Genomic DNA, 26,124 nt, shown 5'->3' on the forward strand with positions numbered 1-26,124 from the left:
TGTTCTGTCCCAAACAGGATGCTTCTTGATTACCACCCTCCCAAGCCAGAATCAATTCCAAGATTAAACGTGCCCTGGGCTGACAGGGGTTGATGAGAAGCAAAGATCGAGACAGCACACACCTGTCACTTCATTGCTCCCTAAGAATAGAGTATGTGGTAGGAGGGAGAAAGGTCCTTTTCAATATTAATTATGATTTTGGCAAACTCCAAAATATACGCTAGCACCAAATGCAGGGAAATATTTTTAATGATGCCCTAATTTAAGAATATGCTTTTGACCATCGAGTATGTGTGTATATGTGTGTATTAGCTTTTCAGCACATATGTAGTCACAACTTTCAAAACTTTCACAACTTGCACAACTACAGCTTCACTGATATAATAGTAGAGAGATAGAGGAAAATACTGATGCTGAAACTCTTACATTCAGAGTAGCATCAATTAATGAGTATAGAAAGTAAAAGTCAAAATTTGTTTTAACAAAAATGTATCCCCCCCCAAAGTTCCCCCAAAACACTCATGATAGGACAAAAAAAAATCTAAACCTGATCCAATTATCTTAAAAAACATATAAAACTGGGACACTGTTTAAGATAATTTAGCATCACAGCTGCTTCACAAACGAGTCCCATTGATCTTGCCACTTTGATCTGTGCAGTTCAATTCAATATGGTTGAAGCCAGGATTATCAGTTCCATCATCTTCTATTGGATGAGATTTATAGTCTAAAACTTGCTTCTTCTAAAAGAAAATGTTAACATGGTGATTAGAAAAAAGAAACTGTTCGTTCAACTCTAAAGAATTGTTACTACTACTTTTCTTTCTCTAAATCAGCTTCATAGTCTATTGAGGCAGAGATAAACAACAGAAATAAATCATTAAAAAAAGGAAGGCAAATACCTTCCTTGTCCAAAAGAAAGTCTGAGGAGTAACTAGTATTCTGTCCTGGTGATAAAAGCACAGTCTTACTAATTTAAGGAAAAAGAAAGCCAACTCACTTTCTTAAAAATGTCAAAATTGGATAAAAAGTCCTCTTTGGTTAGTAGGAATCTGGGGTCTATGTTTTGTTTTCTTCCTCCTGAAAAACATATGTTATTTGCATTGTTAAAAAGATATCTGTAACTACCCAGTGACGGACCATCATACACACATTTAACTTGGGCACATTCACTTCTAGGCACTTATAAAACACAAAGAGAAAGTCTTTTAAATAGTGCTGGAGACTTAGCCTACCATTTCTCTTCCCTCAGTCAGTCTCAGATTCTGCAAGCCTGTCAGTGATATATATGAGTCTAGTGTTTAAAGATAAATAGGGTGATTGTTAAATGCAAGCCAACTGTCTCATCTGGTATCAACTAGGGAAGAGTCATCTGGCCCAATACTGGTAGGAAAACTGGTTTAAATGCATCCTTCATGATCTACCAATAAAATATCAAACCTCTGCTTGATGGAGTTGCCCTTCCCCAGTTTAGTGGCTATGAATGTGTGAAGAAATGCAGGAAATTATGAATTGTTGGATAAATTATTTAAATGAAAACCAGTATGATGATAGGTGTTTGATCCAAATTCTCTTCCCTAAAGTTTTGCTCTACAAAAATTATTCTTTGGCTCGGTATTTTATTTGTGAATCAGAGAGGAGGTTTTAAAACTGTGTATCTCAAAGAGTTGTTCTCCAACTACCTCTATCCAAACCACCTAGGAGATGTACTAAACATGCAGATTCGTGGATTCCAACCTCGACTGACCCAGTTAGAACCTCTGTGGGTGGAGCCACTGAGTCCTGATTTTTACCAAATTTCCAAGGTGATTCTTCTGCCCTCTAAAGTTTGAGAAACACCATTTTAGTATAAATACTAGATGTTTAATTAAGGGAACCTCTGTTGTTCAGGAGATGGGTTCAACCTTAAATTAATTCATTCAATATCGTTGAGTGCCTACCATGTTCTAGAGACTCTACCAGGGGCTGGAGAGACAGAGATGAATAAAATAATCACTGCACTCATAGCTCATAGTCTAGGTAGGAAAATATTTACCCCACTTTACCAGTGAAGAGACACATTCATGGTGCACCATCTGTGATTAGGTGAAGCTGAAATGCCAACCAAGTCTGTTTGGCCTGAATTCCTACATATTCCTAGTATCCTACAGTAGATCTTTAAATATATTTCCCAAGGAGCATCAGGATTTTATGCTTCTAGACTTTTTTTGCAAGGTTCTCACTGATGGTATGAAGTAGGAATAAGTTATATATGAGATTAATGAAGCTGAAGTGTTTTTTAATCACTGGATGCCTGTTCACCTTCACTTTTTAAAGCAAAAGATAAAGCTGTAGAAGGTTATCAGAATCAAAGTATTTAAGGGGGGGAAAAGGAGCACTCAGAGGGAGTACTCTGACACTCCCATTTATTTAAAGGAAAAAAAAAAAAAGGGTTGAAAAAGGACCAAAGGACAAATAGGAAAAGGAGATTGGTTAGGTGTGTTCCAGATCTGAACAGTTGGGTTATTGGTGAGAAAGGTTTAAGATCTGTCTTAAAATATATCACAACAGATAAGAGAGTAAACCTACTGTGCTGGAAATTTTACTTACGAGAAAAAGCATAGTCCTTTTTGAAACGAAAAAGAATAGTTTAAACAACTGTTTGAGAGGTAACTAATAGCTACAAACATTATTATAAGTTTACAATAATTATAAATTGTAATGTCTAAAATAATTATATAATGTTAATATAATCATTGATACAATTATATTAATATCACCACTAATTATTAATATAATTTATTAATTATAAATACACATCCTGTGATATAAGTATCACAGAAGTTTCAAAGACAGTGCTATCCAGGTCCCAAAAAACAATGAGAGACGGTAGAATTCTATAAAGTAGCACCATGCTGGTAGATTTACAGCATAAAGCAAACAAAGACATCAGGCATCCTTGGACAAATTATAGGATTTCTAACGAGTCATAACACATTGGATAAAGAAGGCAGGGGAGCTGCCTCCCCCTGCTTGGTTGCTCTGGATGTGTATGTGTGAGAAAACGTAGGAAATTAGGGAGCCCAGCACTTCTCCCTAACTCCACACTACTGTCCTGCTCCAAGCCACTGTGATTGCTCACGTGGGCTACTGCAATAGCCTCTACCTGCCCTCCTTCCCTTACAGAGTATTCTCAAAACTGAATCAGGGCACTCCTTTGAAAATTACTGGAAAAGTCATTTTGAAAATAACCCATGTAGTAAACCTAAGAGACACAGAGATGGAAAGTAGGAGAGAAAAGATAAGAAAATCAGAAGGACTGTCCAAGTTTAAAACATGACTAACAGGAGTTTCCAGAAAGAGAAAACAGAAAATGGCAGGAAATTACAAAAGAAATAACATAGGAAAGTGCCCTAGAACTGCAGGACATGCATCTTCAGATTGAAACCCTCCTGAGAGGCTAGGGCGAGGCAGTCATTGTGAAATGGGTCACATCCGAACGGGCAGCAGGCAGCAGGGCACTGGTATTCTCAACAGCAACAAGGCAAGTCGAAGAGAAGTAACACAGCCTCCGGGAACAAGAAAGTTACTCTCAACCTAGGATTCTCTATTCAAATTATCAGCAATTATCAAGCATAAGGAGGAATTAAAGACTTTTTTTTTTTCAGCTATGCAATGTTTCCAAGATCTCTTGTCCACCCTTTCTCAAGAATGTGCTATAGGATGTGCCCCATTCAGTTGAGGGTGTAAACAAGAATTAGGAGTAATGGGATACAGGCAGCAGGGAATCCAACACTGGAGGGAGACCAAGAGAATTCACAGAACAAGGACAAAATGAAGTCCCAGGGTAACATTTCTATAGCAATCCCAGAGAGCTGTGTATGCTATGTGTATTATTGGTTTGATTTCCTTTAAAAATTATTCTTTTAAAGGTTATGAACATCTGAGAAAGGCTTCACACTATGTTTAGATATAAAGATCATAATTATTATTCCTTACATGTGTATACTTCTTTACAAAGCGTCAGTGCAGGACAATGAGACGATCATGGCACAGAGCTATTGTAATGGTATGTGTAAAATCCCTAGCATTGTAGTACCTATACACAATTTCTTCAAGCCTTTTATTTTTATCTTACAGAGACCTGTGAGATAGGCAGGTCAATTATTATCCTCATTTTATACATAGGATAGCTAAGGCTCAGAGTAGCTATGTAGTAGCTATAAGTTCTTTCAGCTAACAAATGGCATAACAAAGATTCAAATTGAGGTGGGTCTTCTGTTTTCAAGACCAGGCCGTAAAATTTCCCATGAGTAAAATGGAACAAATAATTAAACTAGTTGTTAGGACTATAGTAAAATAACATAAATACTTATAAAACAGATATAGTAAAAACTAATGTAACGGTAATACAGCAATACTAATGTTTAGTTACCTGTAGATAAACTGATAAGCATTCCCACAAATAACGTTACCAAAGTTCCAACAGTACTGAAGTATAGATATGATAAAGAATACCAGTTATCCATCAGTGGAGTCCTAAGAGAGAGCAAAAGCATAACCGTAAGATTTCATGCATGCTACTAGCAGCTAAGAGTATGTGTCAATAAACCTCATGGCAAAGTCAAAATATAATATTTAATCATGTTTTTAACGTCCACATCTGCTGTTCCAATTTTATCTTATTGGATCAGGAATTAAAAGTATGACTTAATCTTAACCACATACTAGAATACTAAATGTCCATGTTTATTCATTCAACTCTGCTTTGTGTCCCAGGTACTGTTCTTGTTATTGGAAAGTCTGCCATAAAAAAGCTGGATAAGGTTGTTCCTGCCCTCAGAAAGTTTACATTCTAATAGAGAAATGTAATGAACAAGTAAACAAATTAATGAACATAATAATTCCCACTGGTGGAAAGTATATAAGGAAAATGAAACAAGGTAATGTGACATTAACAGGGTAGAAAAAAGGAACTACACTACAAGGAGTGGTCAGGGAAAGTCTTTGTGAAGAAGAGACATTTGAACTGAGACCTGAATAACAAAAGTTCTTGAGAAAGCATTCCAGAGAGAGGTAAACACCAGCAGACGGTAGCATAACGAACAAGATATAGAATGGTACAAGATGAGCTAGAGGTCTTTTCGTAGGACTTGGATGAGTTTGGACCTTACTCTCTGGATAGCGGCACACATTGCACTATTTTTATTATTTTATTTTATTTTTATTTTTTAAATTTACATTTTATTAGAGTTGATGTGTAATATTATATGTTACAGGCAGGTGTACAATATAGTGATTCATAAGTTTTAAAGGTTATACTCCATTTATATTCATTATAAAATATTGGCTATACTCCCCATGTTATACAATGTATCCTTGTAGCTTATTTTATACCTAGTAGTTTGTACCTCTTAATCCCCTACCCCTATATTGCCCTTCTCCCCCTTCCCTCTCTCCACTGGCAACCACCAGTATGTTCTCTATATCTGTGAATCTGCTTCTTTTTTGTTATAGTCACTAGTATGTTATGTTTTTTTAGATTCCACATATAAGCGATATCATACAGTATCTGTCTTTGTCTGACTTATTTCACTTCCATTTGCAGCAACATGGATCAACTTGGAGGGCACATTGCAGTATTTTAAGTGGAGGAGTGACATGACCTGATCTGCTTCTAAAACAATTGCTCTAAGATTCCACTTTCAGCTTTGATAGGGTAGACCCACCATCCTGCCAAGAACAAAATATGAAAACTGGGAAATGGGGGGAGGCAGGTTTTTGAAGACCTCAGAGAGATCATGGCAGTTAGAACTTGAGAAGCCAACATCCCAGAAAGAAGGGAAAAATAGATGTGAGCCAGGTAAATTAAGATAATGTGATATATTGGGCCAAAGACAGACAAAATAGAACCGAATAGAAAACTGAAAAACAGACCCATAGAAAAATAGACATTTGGTTTATGTCAAAGTTGCCACTGCATTGCAAAGTGGCGTAAAAGGAGGCTCCGTTCAATAAATGGTGCTTGGTTAACAGAATATCCATATGGGTCATTTTTAAGTCTTCTGTCATTTACAGACAGTTCTGGGTGTACCCTGATGCTTTCGCAAAAATGTTCCTATAAAAGGGTTTCATCTTCAAGGAATTCATGGAAAAGACTCTGACAAGTACAGGTTTCTGGTAACTGACTCTACTGCTGAACTGAATGAATAAGCATTTTCAGAACGCTAATGGAAAACTGATGAATTCGTAAAAGTGCTAACAAAAGATCAAGATGAAAAAAATTAATTACATGGGACTGAGTGAACTGTTGAGGATGATTATAATTTTTGTGACTTTCTGTTTGAATAAAAAAAAATCCCACAAGGACTCAGAGGCAAAAAATATACAAATCAATTTTCACTGCAAAGTAAAGGAGCTGTTACAGTGGACGATTACTGGACTGAATGTCAGTATTATGACATAGTATGAGTGTGTTTCGTGTTTGGTAATTGCAATCATCGTTGCTTTTGTTGTGGCCATCCATTTACAATGCTTGGTGTCAGTTTATTTATCTCTTGTAAAAATAAAATACAGTGTGTGTGTGTGAGTTATGAAAAAAAAACAACAAAAAAACGGTTCTTCTAGTCCAAAAAAAAAGAATATCCATATGGGAAAAAATGAATCTTGATCACTTGAAATCAATTCTGAAGTGGATTACATTTCCCAAGTGGAAATGGTGAACAAGAAAGCTTTTAAATAAAAAAATAGAGGAATAGCTTTATGACCTCAGGGTAGGCAAAGATTTCTTAAACGGAATTCACGAAGGACTAACCATATAGGAAAAGACTGATAAGTTGAACTCAATTAAAATTAAGAAAATCTGACCACTAAAAAGCATCACTAAGAGAGTAAAAAGGCAAGCCAGAGAGTGGGAGAAAAATATTTTCAAAACTTATCTTGTATCTAGAATATATCAAGATATCCTAAATAAATAAGAAAAAGACAGAGAACCCATTTAACAATGGACCAAAGATTTCAACAGACAAGTCACAAAAGTAGTTATACGAATGGCCAATAAACATGTAAAAAGGTACTGAACTTCATTAATCATAAGGGAAATGCAAGTTAAAAGCACAACAAACTACCAATATGTACCCATCAAGTACTAGAAACTTAAATAAAAACTGAATCTGGGTAATTGAAACCCAATACCTAGGCAACCAAAACATATCTTACTTCACCTTTAGCTGTGCATTCATTCCCCTTGGACTCTAGCCATACTGAGCTATGCATGATTTCCTAAGATGCCATGTGGTTTCAGGCCTTCATGCCTCTGCATATGTTGCCTTCATTCTGCAACATACACTCCATCTTCCTTTTGTTCCCACTGCCCAATCCTGTTCACCTGAGTAACTCCAGTTCATGGAATACTTCTCTAAGAAGCATCTTCCACCCAGGAAGAGTTAGGCTCTTCCTCCTCCTGGATCCCATGAGAGCCTATGAATACTACTGTTCACAACATTGTTTAATTGTTTATTCTCTTGTTCAACTTCTCTTCTGGTTGTTTCTGTGACAAGAATAACTTTCCAGACCTTCTCCTCTAGCCAACTTCTGCATTCTTCAAGTATTAGTAGATCTTGAAGTCTGTGCTAATCTACACTCCAACTTTGTTTATAATCATTCTTTTAACAAATACTTTCAACTATTTATTAGCTAGTTATTATACTTATCATGCGTACTGAGTTCCTTGTTTTGTGTATAGTAGCATGTTCTCTCCAGCTAGATTATAATTGCCTGGAAGGCAGGAACCACGGTGGATGGGAGGGGAAGACTGTCTATGGATATTACATAAATGGTCAGCCCAGTGCCGGGTGCATAGTTCATGCTCAAAAATTCTTGCTTATTAGCTGAGTTATTTTATAAATAAGCTAACATATAAAAGTGATTGTTATGGTACCAGGCACATAGTAAACCTCAGCTAATTTATTTGTTTCAGAAATCCGAATAACCAATTTGCCTTACTCTTTTAAATTAAAAGAGACATTTACATAATCAGGACAAATGCTAAGCAAAATTGTAAAACGAAAAGCACGACTTCAACGTCCTCCTACTTACACTTAATTAATAATTGCTCCCTTTTTCACTCTCTAATGACTTCCTGACTACCCCCCCCCACATTAGTGCATTCATGCTTATCCGGACTACTCACTGTATTTCTGTGCACCCCTCTCACCACAGCACCCCATCTAGTCAAACCTTCCCCCATATATGCCTCAGGCTCTGGAACTATCTTTTCTCTCTACCCATGCAGAGTTTACCAGCCTTGAACTCCCACTGACAAGTGTTCTCACTGCTGAATTCCCTCTGGGACATAAATCACCAATGATGTTTATATGTATGGTCACATTCTTTCTCCCAGGAGTCTGTCCATTTTAAGACGGAGATGCCATGTCTTGTCTCAAATGGAATGATTCTCCAATGGTTTCATTCTAGGCAAGCTGGAACTGGGGTAATACTTTAGGGGAAGTGGCCTCATCTTTGTATTCCTTGAATGTATCCATGCGTTTTGTGCTTTAAGGCTGGAGATGTATTGATATATATCCACTAAGGGGAGTCTTGCCCTCACATCCACTGTGCAGTGAAATAGTGATATAAAAAAAGGTCTACATCATTTCATTAAATCAGACAATATCAATATCCAGAAGCTCAAAAATGTTCTGCATAACTGAAAACTCTAGCAGGAAGATCACTGCTGTGACTTATTGCCAATGCTCTAAAGATACGGCATCTTTAAAACTGAACAAATAGCAATTACCCAACATATTTAGATAAACTGTAGCTTTTAGCTGGTAAAGGCTATACTTCAAAAACTATATATGCAATGTGTCTTTTAGCATTTTACTTTTCATTTTAAAGGTTTTTCAGTGTACAGAGGCATTTTTTCATTCAACTGGAGCCAGTATTTATTAGCATTTACCCATAAAAGAATTTTTTTTGTTACTATTCAAGTCTCCTCTGCATCTGTAGGTGAGGTAGACGTTTCTATTGAAACTAAGAAAATATGGCATTTTTTGCTATTTCTGAACAAAATATCATAGCCAGAAAGCCACATGGGCTCTCCCCATTTCAGAATTAGGCAAAATCACAGCACTGAAGGCAAGAAAAGCAACTGGGGTTCTCTACCTGTCACACACATTTTAAAAAATACAACAGTATAAAGCTCAATTCAATACCTTTCAATGTTGTATACTTGAAAAGCACTGGTAGAAAATGGCACTTCTGTGGTTGTCATCCAATCTGTCCCATTGTATGTGCTGTTACAGCCGTAGGTTTCAAGGCTTAATGGCATAGTTCTTTCAGGAAGTGGAGGATAAAGTTGAGCTCCGATTCCGACCCACAAAGAAATGGTAAATCCAGCCAGCAGACCCACAAGTGCTCCCTGCAAAACAGGAGTACTTCTCAAAAAAAATAATACAGTTTGCTTTGAAATGGAAATTAACATTAGAAGCTTAAGCTCAACATGGTCCAAGCCAAATTTACCAGTCCCCTCCTAAAACTCTTTTCCCCTGTAAGCTCCTTGCCTCTTGCCAAGAGCAGCATGGGTCCCTGGTCCCTCAGCCCAAAGCCCTGGGGTCTCTGGAACCCCCCCATATAATTCGTATCTCTATCTCGCCAATCACCAATTCCTGCCCATTTTTCTTTTCTTTTGTCTCATAATTCCATTCCTTCCACTCTGTTTCCATGGCCAGCACTCTGTTTTGGCCTCCTTGTCTCTTTACACCCAATAACTACAACAGTCCTGCAGCTGACTTCAGGCCAACTGTTCCCTCTATTTTTATTTAATCTGTGAAAAAATGGCATGCCATCTGAGCAGCAACAGACACGAAGAAGAAAACATCCACAGAATTTATTGCTATACATAGCAACATGCATGTCTGTAACTGTACTGCAGGAAAATTAGGGGGAAACAGCCAGCTGTTTTCACAAATGACTGCAATGGTACATACAACCAAACCATCTCTAGAGACAAGTGGAGATTTCCTTTCTGAAGACATTTGGTTCCCCAGTCTTTGGAAGACGTGGGTTCCCCTGCCTGCTTTTCACCAGTAATCCAAGTAGTTTTGATCAGTCAGTCAGTCCTTGAATGATTTAAGCCCTAGTTCCAAATGATGGAGATGACAGCACATCTTGAGCTGGGAAGCGCCTTCCTCTGTGGTGAAATTTCTCCCCTTTCTTTAAGAATAATGACAGATATTATGACAGGAATAACAGTTCTTACTTCCCCTTCTAAGGGCGTGTTGGACCTAGTCAGCTATAGCATTTCTGGAGGCAACTCATGGTGGAAATAAATGTCAAAAATCAAAAGTCAGTCTTCTTTTAATATTTCAGGCACTCAACAAACCACTATGTATTTCATAATGCAAAGAATCTCATCAAAGCTTCAACATTCTGAGGTGGACACAAACTGCTCTCTTTCATTTTGATTAATTTCTGCCAAACTAGCTTTTCATATGACACTTTGTTGAGAATTATTGTTAACAATAATAACGATGATAATAGCCCTTATTAGTATCTGCCTTACCAATTCCTAATGCCTCATGAGGAAAATGGAATTCTAAATGTAAAGTCATAGTTCTGCAGTTATTCTCCATCTGTCTGAAACAACCACACATACATTACCAGCTTTTCCTGAACTTCAGCTTACAGCAGGACTGAACTAGTGGAGTTCCTCCTGGATTTCAGAGAAGTAATTTCAATTTCACTTATTCTAAACAAAACTTGGCCTCAAAGCACAGATATGTCTATGTAGAAGAAATGAGCTATTACCTCTTTCTGAATACAATTCCCAGTTATAATCACTCCTTTGGGTCTAAAACCATGTTGGTGGAGCTACATCTTTAAATATCAGGAGTATAAATTTTCTGACCAAAGTGGTGAAGATTTTATTCTATTTCTTCTCTTTACTGTACTCCAGCTAGTCACAGGTATCCTCAGCTCTACTGCCCTGAAATCTTGCATATCTGAGCCTGTAGATCTCCTTTAAATCCTAGCGATTAATTTTCAAGAACGGCAAAAAAGTAGATGCGTACAAAATATTGTTCCTTTAGTTATATAATAGTCATAATATATATTGTAGTATATATTACATATCATATTGTATATTGTTTCATAATATATATCCTTTAGTTATGTTATATAATACTCTATAATATATTGTATTTATAAATATCATGTTATTATATAATTTCATTGTATGATAGTCATATATTATTCTGGTAGTTTCCATTTAGTTCCACATATGCAGGGTCACAATGCATAGTACGTTCATTGTGTATCCCAGCAAAGTCAATATGAGTAATTTAAGACATCAAGACAGGTCACTAATGACAAATATCAAAGGAACCATATCTTTACAATTGAGAAAAAATTATAGAGGCGCTACTGCAGTTGGAAAAGTAGGCTTTACACATATTCATTTTTAATACTTACTATTGAGTTGGCAAAGGGAACCAAAATCCCCAAAGCAAATAAGCCCAGAAGTGGTCCCCCAACCATGCCAAATATACTGAGTGCGGCCTACAAAAATAATAAAAAGTCATCAATTAGCAATCTCAAATCCAAACTTAAAATGCTTTAATTTCATCAGGATGAGGATTTACAGTATTCAGCCTCCTCCTGACATTCATGGCAGCCTTGCCATTGACAAAGAGATAGAACTTGGAAGCTTCTTCTCAGTCGCAAGTTCCATCAGTTCATTCAAGTACCCTCAATAAGAAAAGCAAAATGTAAAGAGGTTAGAGAATCATGAAACAAGAGGGACACTACTCCTCCTGGTATTGTTCTTGTAGATATTAATAATCAACCACATCACTTCTTTGTGCCTTGGTAGTCTCAAAATCCCCTGCAAAAGCAGATTGTGGATAAGTACTGCTAAGAGACCAGAGGTGGCAATGAAACCCAATGCTATCCTTGATTTCCTAAGGATAAAGCTAGAATGAGAAGTATGGTTAAAAAAAAGATTGGTGGGAATCGGGAAGATGGCGGAAGAGTAAGACAGGGAGATCACCTTCCTCCCCACAGGTACACCAGAAATACATCTACACGTGGAAAAACTCCTACAGAACACCTACTGAACGCTGGCAGAAGACCTCACACCTCCCCAAAGGCAAGAAACTCCCCACGTACCTGGGTAGGGCAAAAGAAAAAAGAATAAACAGAGACAAAAGGATAGGGACGGGACCTGCACCAGTGGGAGGGAGCTGTGAAGGAGGAAAGGTTTCCACACACTAGGAAGCCCCTTCGCCGGCGGAGACTGCGGGTGGCGGAGGGGGGAGCTTTGGAGCCGCGGAGGAGAGCACAGCAACAGGGGTGCAGAGGGCAAAGCGGGGAGATTCCCGCACAGAGGATCGGTGCCGACTGGCACTCAGCAGCCTGAGAGGCTTGTCTGCTCACCCACCGGGGCGGGCGGGGCTGGGAGGCTTCGGTCGGAGCGCAGGGAGAGGACTGGTGTTGGCGGCGTGAACACAGCCTGAAGGGGGCTAGTGCGCCACGGCTAGCCGGGAGGGAGTCTGGGGAAAAGTCTGTAGCTGCCGAAGAGGCAAGAGACTTTTTCTTCCCTCTTCGTTTCCTGGTGCACGAAGAGAGGGGATTAAGAGCGCTGCTTAAAGGAGCTCCAGAGACGGGCGCGAGCCGCGGCTAAACGAGTGGACCTCAGAGACGGGCACGAGCCGCGGCTTACAGCGCGGGCCCCAGAGACGGGCATGAGACGCTAAGGGTGCTGCTGCCACCACCAAGAAGCCTGTGTGCGAGCACAGGTCACTATCCACACCACCCCTCCCGGGAGCCTGTGCAGCCCGCCACTTCCAGGGTCCCGAGATCCAGGGACAACTTCCCTGGGAGAACGCACGGCGCACCTCAGGCTGGCGCAACGTCACGCCGGCCTCTGCCACCGCAGGCTCACCACGCATCCACACTCCTCCCTCCCCCACGTCCTGAGTGAGCCCCCGAAGCAGCTGCTCCTTTAACCCCGTCCTGTCTGAGCAAAGAACAGACGCCCTCCGGCAACCTACACGCAGACGCAGGGCCAAATCCAAAGCTGAGCCCCGGGAGCTGTGCGAACAAAGAAGAGAAAGGGAACTCTCTCCCAGCGGCCTCAGAAGCAGCGGATTAAAGCTCCACAATCAACTTGATGTGCCCTGCATCTCTGGAATACCTGAATAGACAATGAATCATCCCAAATTGAGGAGGTGGACTTTCAGAGCAAGATCTATTATTTTTTCCCATTTTCTTCTTTTTGTGAATGTGTATGTGTATGCCTCTGTGTGAGATTTTGTCTGTATAGCATTGCTTTCACCATTTGTCCTAGGGTTCTATTTGTCTGGTTTTTAAAAAAAAATTTTTTCTTAATAATTATTTTTTCTTTGAATAACTTTATTTTATTTTTTCCTTCCTTCCTTCCTCCCTTCCTTCCTTCCTTTCTCCCTCCCTCCCTCCCTTCCTTCCTTTCTTTCTTTCTTCTTTTTCTCCCTTTTCTCTGAGCCGGGTGGATGAAAGGCTCTTGGTGCTGCAGCCAGGAGTCACTGCTGTGCCTCTGAGGTAGGAGAGCCAACTTCAGGACACTGGTCCACAAGACACCTCCAAGCTCCACATAATATCAAACGTGAAAATCTCCCAGAGATCTCCATCTCAACACCAGAACCAAGCTTCACTCAACAACCAGCAAGCTACAGTGCTGGACACCCTATGCCAAACAACTAGCAAGACAGGAACACAACCCCACCCATTAGCAGAAAGGCTGCCTAAAATCATAATAAGTCCACAGACACCCCAAAACACATCTCCAGACGTGGACCTGCCTACCAGAAAGACAAGATCCAGCCTCATCCACCAGAACACAGGCACTAGTCCCCTCCACCAGGAAGCCTACACAACCCACTGAACCAACGTTAGCCACTGGGGACAGACACCAAAAACAACGGGAACTACGAACATGCAGCCTGCAAAAAGGAGACCCCAAACACAGTAAGATAAGCAAAATGAGAAGACAGAAAAACACACAGCAGATGAAGGAGCAAGATAAAAACCCACCAGACCTAACAAATGAAGAGGAAATAGGCAGTCTACCTGAAAAAGAATTCAGAATAATGATAGTAAAGATGATCCAAAATCTCGGAAATAGAATAGAAAAAATGCAAGAAACATTTAACAAGGACCTAGAAGAACTAAAGATGAAACAAGCAATGATGAACAACACAATAAATGAAATGAAAAATACTCTAGAAGGGATCAATAGCAGAATAACTGAGGCAAAAGAACGGATAAGTGAACTTGAAGATAAAACAGTGGAAATAACTACTGCAGAGCAGAATAAAGAAAAAAGAATGAAAAGAACTGAGGACAGTCTCAGAGACCTCCGGGACAATATTAAATGCACCAACATTCGAATTATAGGGGTTCCAGAAGAAGAAGAGAAAAAGAAAGGGACTGAGAAAATATTTGAAGAGATTATAGTTGAAAACTTCCCTAATATGGGAAAGGAAACAGTTAATCAAGTCCAGGAAGCACAGAGAGTCCATACAGGATAAATCTAAGGAGAAACACGCCAAGACACATATTAATCAAACTGTCAAAAATTAACTACAAAGAAAATATATTAAAAGCAGCAAGGGAAAAATAACACACAAGGGAATCCCCATAAGGTTAAGAGCTGATTTTTCAGCAGAAACTCTGCAAGCCAGAAGGAACTGGCAAGACATATTTAAAGTGGTGAAGGAGAAAAACCTACAACCAAGATTACTCTACCCAGCAAGGATGTCATTCAGATTTGATAGAGAAATTAAAACATTTACAGACAAGCAAAAGCTGAGAGAGTTCAGCACCACCAAACCAGCTTTACAACAAATGCTAAAGGAACTTCTCTAGGCAAGAAACACAAGAGAAGGAAAAGACCTACAATAACAAATGCAAAACAATTAAGAAAATGGGAATAGGAACATACATATCAATAATTACCTTAAATGTAAATGGATTAAATGCTCCCACCAAAAGACACAGACTGGCTGAATGGATACAAAAACAAGACCTATATATATATGCTGTCTACAAGAGACCCACCTCAGACCTAAAGACATACAGACTGAAAGTAAGGGGATGGAAAAAGATATTCCATGCATATGGAAACCAAAGGAAAGCTGGAGTAGCAATTCTCATATCAGACAAAATAGACGTTAAAATAAAGACTATTAGAAGAGACAAAGAAGGACACTACATAATGATCAAGGGAACGATCCAAGAAGAAGATATAACAATTGTAAATATTTATGCACCCAACATAGGAGCACCTCAATACATAAGGCAAATACTAACAGTCATAAAAGGGGAAATCGACAGTAACACATCATAGTAGGGGACTTTAACACCCCACTTTTGCCAATGGACAGATCATCCAAAATGAAAATAAATAAGGAAACACAAGCTTTAAATGATACATTAAACAAGATGGACTTAATTGATATTTATAGGACATTCCATCCAAAAACAACAGAATACACATTTTTCTCAAGTGCTCATGGAACATTCTCCAGGATAGATCATACCTTGGGTCACAAATCAAGCCTTGGTAAATTTAAGAAAATTGAAATCATATCAATTATCTTTTCTGAACACAACGCTATGAGACTAGATATCAATTACAGGAAAAGATCTGTAAAAAATACAAACACTTGGAGCCTAAACAATACACTAATTAATAACGAAGTGATCACTGAAGAAATCAAAGAGGAAATAAAAAAATACCTAGAAACATATGACAAAGGAAACACGACAACCCAAAACCTATGGGATGCAGCAAAAGTAGCTATAAAAGGGAAATTTATAGCAATACAGTCCTACTTAAGAAACAGGAAACATCTCGAATAAACAACCTAATCTTGCACCTAAAGCAATTAGAGAAAGAAGAACAAAAAACCCCAAAAGTTAGCAGAAGGAAAGAAATCATAAAGATCAGATGAGAAATAAATGAAAAAGAAATGAAGGTAGCGATAGCAAAGATCAATAAAACTAAAAGCTGGTTCTTTGAGAAGATAAACAAAATTGATAAACCATTAGCCAGACTCATCACGAAAAAAAGGGAGAAGACTCAAATCAATAGAATTAGAAATGAAAAAGGAGAAGTAACAACTGACACTGCAGAAATACAAAAGATCATGAGAGATTACTACAAGCAACTCTATGCCAATAAAATGGACAACCTGGAAGAAATGGACGAATTCTTAGAAATGCACAACCTGCCAAGACTGAATCAGGAAGAAATAGAAAATATGAACAAACCAATCACAAGCACTGAAATTGAAACTGTGATTAAAAATCTTCCAACAAACAAAAGCCCAGGACCAGATGGATTCACAGGCAAATTCTATCAAACATTTAGAGAAGAGCTAACACCTATCCTGCTCAAACTCTTCCAAGATATAGCAGAGGAAGGAACACTCGCAAACTCATTCTACGAGGCCACCATCACCCTGATACCAAAACCAGACAAGGATGTCACAAAGAAAGAAAACTACAGACCAATATCACTCATGAACATAGATACAAAAATCCTCAACAAAATAATAGCAAACAGAATCCAACAGCACATTAAAAGGATCATACACCATGATCAAGTGGGGTTTATTCCAGGAATGCAAGGATTCTTCAATATATGCAAATCAATCAATGTGATACACCACATTAACAAATTGAAGGAGAAAAACCATATGATCATCTCAATAGACACAGAGAAAGCTTTCGACAAAATTCAACACCCATTTATGATAAAACCCTGCAGAAAGTAGGCACAGAGGGAACTTTCCTCAACATAATAAAGGCCATATATGACAAACCCACAGCCAATATCATCCTCAATGGTGAAAAACTGAAAGCATTTCCACTAAGATCAGGAACAAGACAAGGTTGCCCACTCTCAGCACTCTTATTCAACATAGTTTTGGAAGTTTTAGCCACAGCAATCAGAGAAGAAAAGGAAATAAAAAGAATCAAAATCCGACAAGGAGAAGTAAAGCTGTCATTGTTTGCAGATGACATGATACTATATATAGAGAATCCTAAAGATGCTACCAGAAAACTAATATAGCTAATCAATGAATTTGGTAAAGTAGCAGGATACAAAATTAATGCTCAGAAATCTCTGGCATTCCTATACATTAATGATGAAAAATCTGAAAGTGAAATCAAGAAAACACTCCCATTTACCATTGCAACAAAAAGAATAAAATATCTAGGAATAAACCTACCTAAGGAGACAAAAGACCTGTATGCAGAAAATTATAAGACACTGATGAAAGAAATTAAAGATGATACAAACAGATGGAGAGATATACCATGTTCTTGGATTGGAAGAACCAACATTGTGAAAATGACTGTACTACCCAAAGCAGTCTACAGATTCAATGCAATCCCTATGAAACTACCACTGGCATTTTTCACAGAACTAGAACAAAAAATTTCACAATTTGTATGGAAACACAAAAGACCCCAAACAGCCAAAGCAAACTTGAAAATGAAAAACGGAGGTGGAGGAATCAGGCTCCCTGACTTCAGACTATACTACAAAGCTACAGTAATCAAGACAGTATGGTACTGGCACAAAAACAGAAAGATAGATCAATGGAACAGGATAGAAAGCCCAGAGATAAACCCACGCACATATGGTCACCTTATCTTTGATAAAGGAGGCAGGAATGTACAGTGGAGAAAGGACAGCCTCTTCAATAAGTGGTGCTGGGAAACCTGGACAGGTACATGTAAAAGTATGAGATTAGATCACTCCCTAACATCATACATAAAAATAAGCCCCAAATGTATTAAAGACTTAAATGTAAGGCCAGAAACTATCAGACTCTTAGAGGAAAACATAGGCAGGACACTCTATGACATAAATCACAGCAAGATCCTTTTTGACCCACCTCCTAGAGAAATGGAAATAAAAACAAAAATAAACAAATGGGACCTAATGAAACTTAAAAGCTTTTGCATAGCAAAGGAAACCATAAACAAGACCAAAAGACAACCCTCAGAATGGGAGAAAATATTTGCAAATGAAGCAACTGACAAAGGATTAATCTCCAAAATTTACAAGCAGCTCATGCAGCTCAGTATGAAAAAAACAAAAAACCCAATCCAAAAATGGGCAGAAGACCTAAATAGACATTTCTCCAAAGAAGATATACAGACTGCCAACAAACACATGAAAGAATGCTCAACATCATTAATCATTAGAGAAATGCAAATCAAAACTACAGTGAGATATCATCTCACACCAATCAGAATGGCCATCATCAAAAAATCTAGAAAGAATAAATGCTGGAGAGGGTGTGGAGAAAAGGGAACACTCTTGCACTGCTGGTGGGAATGTGAATTGGTACACCCACTGTGGAGAACAGTATGGAGATTCCTTAAAAAACTACAAATAGAACTACCATATGACCCAGCAATCCCACTTCTGGGCATATACCCTGAGAAAACCATAATTCAAAAGGAGTCATGTACCAAAATGTTCATTGCAGCTCTATTTACAATAGCCAGGACATGGAAGCAACCGAAGTGTCCATCGACAGATGAATGGATAAAGAAGATGTGGCACATATATACAATGGAATATTACTCAGCCATAAAAAGAAATGAAATTGAGCTATTTGTAATGAGGTCGATGGACCTAGAGTCTGTCATACAGAGTGAAGTAAGTCAGAAAGAGAAAGACAAATACTGTATGGTAACACATATATATGGAATTTAAGAAAAAAAAATGTCATGAAGAACCTAGGGGTAAGACAGGAATAAAGATACAGACCTACTAGAGAATGGACTTGAGGATATGGGCAGGGGGAAGGGTAAGCTGTGACAAAGCAAGAGAGTGGCATGGACACCTATACACTACCCAACGTAAAATAGATAGCTAGTTGGAAGCAGCCGCATAGCACAGGGAGATCAGCTCAGTGCTTTGTGACCACCTAGAGGGGTGGGATAGAGAGGGTGGGAGGGAGGGAGATGCAAGAGGGAAGAGATATGGGAACATATGTATATGTATAACTGATTCGCTTTGTTATAAAGCAGAAACTAACACACCATTGTAAAGCAATTATACTCCAATAAAGATGTAAAAAAAAAAAAAGATCAAATCATGTAGAAAGATTTAAACCTTACTAATTGCAATCTTTGCTTTGATGTAGAGATGCGAAAATCATGATAGTGAAATAAAATGTACAGTATGAAGAATAGAGAAAGGCAAAATGCTGAAAATTTCAAGAGATGTGTGTTGCCAGTATTCAAATGGCTAATTTTTGAAAGTGGACAGAACCGTAAAAGGAGAATCAGGGACACACCGGTTTGTCCACAGAGTAAAAGTGACAGATAGAACAGAATGAATAAATGAAAATATATATATATATGCTCAAGAAAAATTTTAGAGCATACAGACTGCAGTCCTGGGTTAAAAAAAAAAAAAAAAGAAGCTTACCTCGTGGACTAGGGAAAGGAGTGAGGATATTATGACAGAGGAGAACTAGTGTTCGAGGAGGATATGGACTCAGGATACGATCCTAAGGAGTCATTTCACAGCATCTCTTGAACCAGAGTCCAGTAGGAAGGAAGGTAGACTTTATGCAAAACGTGAAAGAAGTCACTTGGCCCATGTAGGGTCACTGTGACAGTGTGACCTAGAGCCAGTTTTGGAGATATAAGGAATATACCCCCCAAAATACCCATCTCAGGAAATAAGACCTTGGCTAGAGAGAAAGCAAGGAAGAGTTGCCTTGGAGCTATGATGACTCTCCTAGAATATCTCATTATCTATACTCAGGCCAGAGCTGGTATATGAAAAAGGGGAACTCAACCACAATAAGAACTATAAGTAATAATGCAGACTATGGAGGAAAGCACACAAAGAGGAGTTTTGTTGGTTATGGGCTTAGTTGTACCAGGTAAGCTTAGAGCTTCTGGACCTAATTCATTCATTCACTAATTCATATAATCAGAATGAGGTCACACTATTTTAACAACTGGTATGCTCTAAGCAACCACCAACCAGAAAGGACCCAAGTTGGGTCTGAAGCAGGTGCCTGGAGGACTTGCTATGCCCAGCATTAACCTTCAAGTTTCTGGGTCCTGGTCCCAGAGTTGGAGCCCAGGTGGCCATGGAAGTTTCATGGACCACTTAGGTGTGATCAGATAAGTAGATATTTATGAACCAATACATAAATAGGTACATTCAACCTGAATTTGTAGAATGTCTACTTTGTCCTGGACACTGCAGTAGGCACCAAGTATTTGATACAGTATCAAAGAACAACGTCATAATCCTCACCTTCATGGAGTTATAAACTATTTAGTAAAACAGACATTAAATGAGTAACTGCAATAAAGTATTGTAATGGGGATGATACGAGAAACACAAGGTGCTCTGGGCACATTTGGTAGAGGGGAACTCAAACCTACCCAGGGAACAGAAAGGGCCTTTTTGAAAAATAATGTTTAAGTTGAAACTTGAAGAACAAATAAGACTTAGACAGTTGAAGGGTACTCCAGACAGTGGGAAGAGTCCATGATGAGGCTTGGATGCTAAAAACTGTGAAGTCCACTCAAGGTTCAGAAAGAAGAGGCTAGGGGACTTCCCTGGTGACGCAGTGGATAAGACTCCACACTCCCAATGCAGGGGGCCCAGGTTTGATCCCTGGTCAGGGGACTAGATCCCACATGCATGCCACAACTAAGAGTTCGCATGCCACAACTAAGAAGCTCGCATGCTGCAACGAAGTAGCCCACCTGACACAACGAAGGAGCCCACCTGCCTCAACTAAGACCCAGCACAACCAAGTAAGTAAGTAAATAAATAAATAAATATTTTTTTTAAAAAAACAGGCTATTCCAAAGATTAGTCTGTCCTCTCTATTCCAACACTTCCAAAGAAGCAAGACAGTTTTCCAACACAAAAATGCTCTCTAACAAAAATTTAGCAAATGCCACAAGACATGAAGGACTCTTTAGGCAATAAAAAATGTATTTCCACTCATAGGAAGATGGAGTAGGTGTACTTTTCCCTATTCCTCCTGCTAATAAAACTAAGACTCCTGGACATTACATATAAAACAAACATAAGAAGAATCTAAAAGGTCGAGAGAAGAAGGCAGACTAGCTAGGACTTCAGGACCTGAAGAACAATATAATGGTGAGGTCTCTGAGTTTTCTTTTTGGCCCACATATCCCAGTCTTAGAGCTGAAGAAGCTGGCAATCCAGAAATGACAATATGTGCAGGCCAAAAAAATCCAGCAAAGACCAGAAAAGGAGCAACTTAGCAAGAAAGAAAAAACTTTTAGATAATAACTGCTCAATTCCAGCCAAATGCCACAGAATAAACTGTTCCCCCACATACACATGCCAGAAAAGGCCAAGTAGGGAGTCTAGATTCCATCCCCCACCAGCCTATAACAAGGCACCCCATTCCCTCCCTGCTCAGGCAATGTCATAGGAGGCCTAATGGAGAATCAGGACTTTCACCATTGCCCAGCAGGAACAAGACCACCTTCACCATGATGTCAGTGGAGACTGTTCCCACCCAGCAAAATAAGAAATTCCTCCCTTGGATGTCAACAGAGGCCAACTTGGGAACCTGGACTTCTACATCCACCTGGCAGTAATGAGACAGCTCCCTCCCTTACACTGCTGAAGTGGTATCAGAGAAAGAAAACCAAAACAGAAGGTGCATGTAAGATCTATAGTCTCACCACATAATATAAAAATGTCCAGGTTTCAACTGAAGTTCACTTTTCAGAGCAGGAATTAGGAAGATCTCAAAATGAATGAAAAAAGACAATCAATAAATGCTGATAGAGAAGTGACAGATATATTAGAATTATTTCACAAATTTTCAAGCAGCCATGATAAAACTGCTTCAGCAATTAGAACATGCTTCAAACAAATGAAAAAGTAGAAGGCCTTAGCAAAAAAAAAAAAAAAAAGAAAGTATCAGCAAAAACATAGATGATATAAAAAAGAACAAAATGTAAATTTTAGAACTGAAAATATAATAACTTCAATAAAAATCTCAGTGGATAGGTTCAACAGCAGAATTGGGGGGAAAGAGAAAAGAATCAGTGAACAGGAAGATAGACCAATAAAAACTGCCCAATCTGAAAAAAGCAGAGAGAAAATAGGCTTAAAAATCAGTCACCAGGACCTATGTGAATATAACAAAAAATCTAACATTCATGTCATCCGAGTCTTAGGTAAGAAAAGAAAGAGAGTGGTGCTGAAAAGTACTCAAAGAAATAATGTTTGAACTTCCCAAATTTGGCAAGAAACATAAACCTACAGATTCAAAAGCTAAGCAAACTACAAACAGAATAAACCCAAAGAAAAACATGCCAAGACACATCGTAATTAAACTTCTGTAAACTAACTTCAAAGAAAAATTTCTGAAAGCAGCCAGAGAAAAAAAAATGACACCTTACCTATAGGGGAAAACAATTAGAATGGCAGCAGATTTCTCCTTAAAAATAATGGAAGCCAGAAGAAAGCGGCACAATATTTTTCAAGTGTTGGAAAAAAAGAACTGTCAACTCAGAATCCTATACCTGGCAAAAATATCATTTGGGAATAAAGGGGAAATCAATACATTCTCAGATAAAGGGAAACTAAGAAAATTTGTTGCCAGCAGACCTATCCTTAAAGGAATGGCTAAAGGAAGTTCTCTAAATAGAAGGGAAATGGTAAAAGAAGGAACCTTGAGAAATCAGGAGGAAAGAAAGAACACAATAAGCAAAAATAAATATAATAGGCTTTCCTCCTCCTCTTGAGTTTTCTAAATCATGTTTGATTGTTGAAGCAAAAATTATAACACTGTCTAATGTAATTCAAAATGTATGCAGAGTAAATATTTAAGACAGTTGTGTTATAAACTGGGTAAAGAGACAGAAATGAGGTAAGATTTCTATACTTTACTCGGATTGGTAAAAGGACAAAACAAGTAGACTGTGATAAGTTATGTATATACACATAAAGCAACAAATGAAAATGCTACACTAAGAGGAAACTCAAAACAATATAGATAGATCAAAATGGGATTCTAAAAAATGTTTAAGTATCCCACTTAAAAAAATGAAAACAGAAAGAAAAAACATAACAAAAAACAGCAGACTTAAGCCCTAATATTCCAATAATTATACTAAATTTTAAAAGTCTAAATACCCCAATAAAAAGACAGAGATTGGCAGGATGAATTTAAAAACACAACCCAACTACATGCTGTCTACAAAAAACTCACTTAAGATATAATGATATAGTCAAGTTCAAAGTAAAAGGATATCATGCAAACATTAATCAAAGGAAAGCAGGAGTACTATTAACTATTTAATATCAGATAAAGTAGTTTTCAGACAAAGAAAATTATCAGAGAGGAACATTATATAATGATAAGAGGACTAATTCACCAAGAAGCCATCAAAATCCTAAATGTATATGCACCAAACAAGAGAACTGCAAAATACAAGCAAAAACTAATAGAACTAACAGGAAAAGAGACAACTACACACTATAGGTTGAGAATTCACCACTTCTGTCAACAGTTGATAAAAACAAATAAGCGTAAAATCAGAAGGATACAGAAGAACTCAGCACCATCAATGAGCAGGATCTAACTGACACCTGTAGAACACTATGCTTAACAGCAGAGTACACATTCTTTTCAGGTGCCCATGTAACAGATACCAAAATACTATATCCTGGGCCATGAAACAGACCTCAACAAATTTAAAAGAATTAAAATCATACAGAATGTGTTCTCTGACCACATTGGAATGAAATTAGAAATCAATAGCTGAAAGATAACAGGAAAATCTCCAAACAATTGGAAACTAAGCAACATATTTTTAAATAATCTACAGGTCAAAAGGACATATCAAAGGAAATTTTAAAACTCCAATACAAAATATGAAAAGTTATGGGACATAGCTAAAAGTGCTGAGAGGGAGATTTTTAGCAATTAGTGCACACATTACCAAAAAGTCTCAAATCAGTAATCTAGTGTCACACCTCAAGAAGAGCAAAATAAACCCAAAGCAAGCAGAAGGAAGAAAATAATGAAGATAATTTTAAAAAGCAATGATTTAAAACAGAAAAATGATACAGAAAATCAATGAAACAAGAAGCTAGTTCTTTCAAAATATGAATAAAAATTGACAAACCGCTAGCAAGACTAAAAAAAGAGATAAAAGATAAAATTACCAATATTATGAATAAAACAGGAGATATCACTAAAAACCCTGCCGACATCAAAAGTATAATAAGGGGATACTATGAATAATTCCACACACCTAAATTTGACAACTTAGATGAAATGGAGCAATTCCTCGAAAACAAAAACTACCATAATTCATCCACTATGAAGCAGATAATTTGAACAGCTATAACTATTAAGGAAACTGAATTCATAATTTTTTAACTCCCAAAAAAGAAACCCCCAAGCCCAGATGGTTTCACTAGAGTATTCTACCAAACACTTAAAGAAGAATTAACACCAATTTTATACAATCTCTTCCAGAAAATAGGAGAGAACTCTTCCCAATTTATTTTATGAAGCTGGTATGACCCTAACACCAAAACCAAGAAAAGGCATTACAAAAAAATATTACCACAGATCAGCATCTCTCATGAATATAGATGCAAAAATTCTTAGCATACTATCAGCAAATAGAGTTCAGCAATATATAAAAATAACTATACACCATGACCAAGAGAAGATTATTCCAGGAATGCAATGCCAGCTTAAAATTTGAAAATCAATCAGCATAATACACCATGTTAAAGGGCTAAAGAAGAAAATCATATTGTCATATTGAATGCTGCAGAAAAACCATTTGACAAAATTCAACACTCATCCATGATAAAAACTCTCAGAAAAATAGGAATAGAGGGGAATTTCCTTAATTTGGTAAAGGGCATGTACAAAAATCCTACAGGTGATGTACTCAAGAATGAACCACTGAATGCTTTTCTCATTCAGATTGGAGAACAAGGCAATGATGTCCACTTTCACCACTCTTATTCAACATGATGTGGAAGTTGAAGCCAGGGCAATAAGGAAATTAAAGGTACATATACAGATTGGAAAAGAAGGTATAAAACTATCCCAATTTGAAGATGATATAATTTTATCTGTAGAAAATCCCAGGAACTAATAAGTTCAGCAAGGTCACAGGATACAAACAAATATACAAAAATCAATTGTATCTTTATATAATAACAAACACATGGACACCAACATTAAGAATACAATACCGTGTACAATCACTCAAAAAAAAAAGAAATACTTAGGTGTAAATCTAACTAAATATAAACATGACTTGTATATGAAAATTACACAGTAGTGGTGGAAAAGAAATCATAGGAAATATAAATAAATGAAGAAATACACTACGTTCATGGATTAAAAGATTTGACACAGTAAAAATGTCAGTTCTTCCCAAATTGTTTTACAGGTTTAAGGCAATCCTATCAAAAACTAAGCAGGATTTTTTTTAGATATAGAGATTATTCTAAACTTTATATGGGAAGGAAAAGGAACTAGAACAGTTAAAACAATTTTGAAAAATAAGAATAAAGTGGGAGGAATCAGTACGTCTGAATTCAAGACTTATTACAGAGCTATAGTAATCAAGACTGTATGATCTTGGCAGATGGACAGACACATAGATCAATGGAATAGAACAAAGAAACCACAAATAGACCCACACAAATATGCCCCACTGATTTTTCACATAGGTGCAAAGGCAATTCAATGGAAGAAAGACAGCTTTCACAACACGTGGTGTTAGAGCAACAGGACATCCACCGGGAAAAGGGAAAAAAAGAACATCAACCTAGGTCTCATACCATTGAGGGAACTGGGTAAAGGGTACATGGGATCTCTCTGTATTATTTCTTAGTATTGCATGTAAATCTATAATGATCTCAAAATGGAAAGATTAATTAACAAAAATTTTTTAAAGAATTTAGTCATCTATGTTCCTTGGTATGTCTATGTGTAGACATATAGAGAGAAAAGTCTGTAAGGATGGTCACATCAACACTTAAAAAAAAAAAAAGGAAAAGAAGAAGAATTTAGTGATTAT

At 37.7% G+C, this 26,124-nt stretch overlaps 1 protein-coding gene across 1 annotated transcript in view; it reads right to left on the reverse strand.

Annotated features, from left to right (window-relative positions):
• Positions 1-219: 219 nt before the first annotated feature.
• Positions 220-26,124, reverse strand: part of SLC5A8 (solute carrier family 5 member 8) — a 62,606-nt gene continuing 36,701 nt past the window's right edge. The window contains exons 11-15 of the mRNA XM_029205616.1: positions 11,452-11,538; positions 9,195-9,400; positions 4,415-4,518; positions 1,001-1,080; positions 220-743 (exon numbers count right to left, since the gene is read on the reverse strand). Of these exons, the coding sequence (XP_029061449.1) occupies positions 618-743; positions 1,001-1,080; positions 4,415-4,518; positions 9,195-9,400; positions 11,452-11,538 (603 nt within the window). The 3' untranslated portion in view covers positions 220-617. The remainder of the gene's footprint in view (positions 744-1,000; positions 1,081-4,414; positions 4,519-9,194; positions 9,401-11,451; positions 11,539-26,124) is intronic.

This window comes from Monodon monoceros, unplaced genomic scaffold (genome assembly GCF_005190385.1).
Source record: "Monodon monoceros isolate NGI ecotype Baffin Bay Population unplaced genomic scaffold, NGI_Narwhal_1 Super_Scaffold_6, whole genome shotgun sequence".
NCBI classification, from domain to species: domain Eukaryota; kingdom Metazoa; phylum Chordata; class Mammalia; order Artiodactyla; family Monodontidae; genus Monodon; species Monodon monoceros.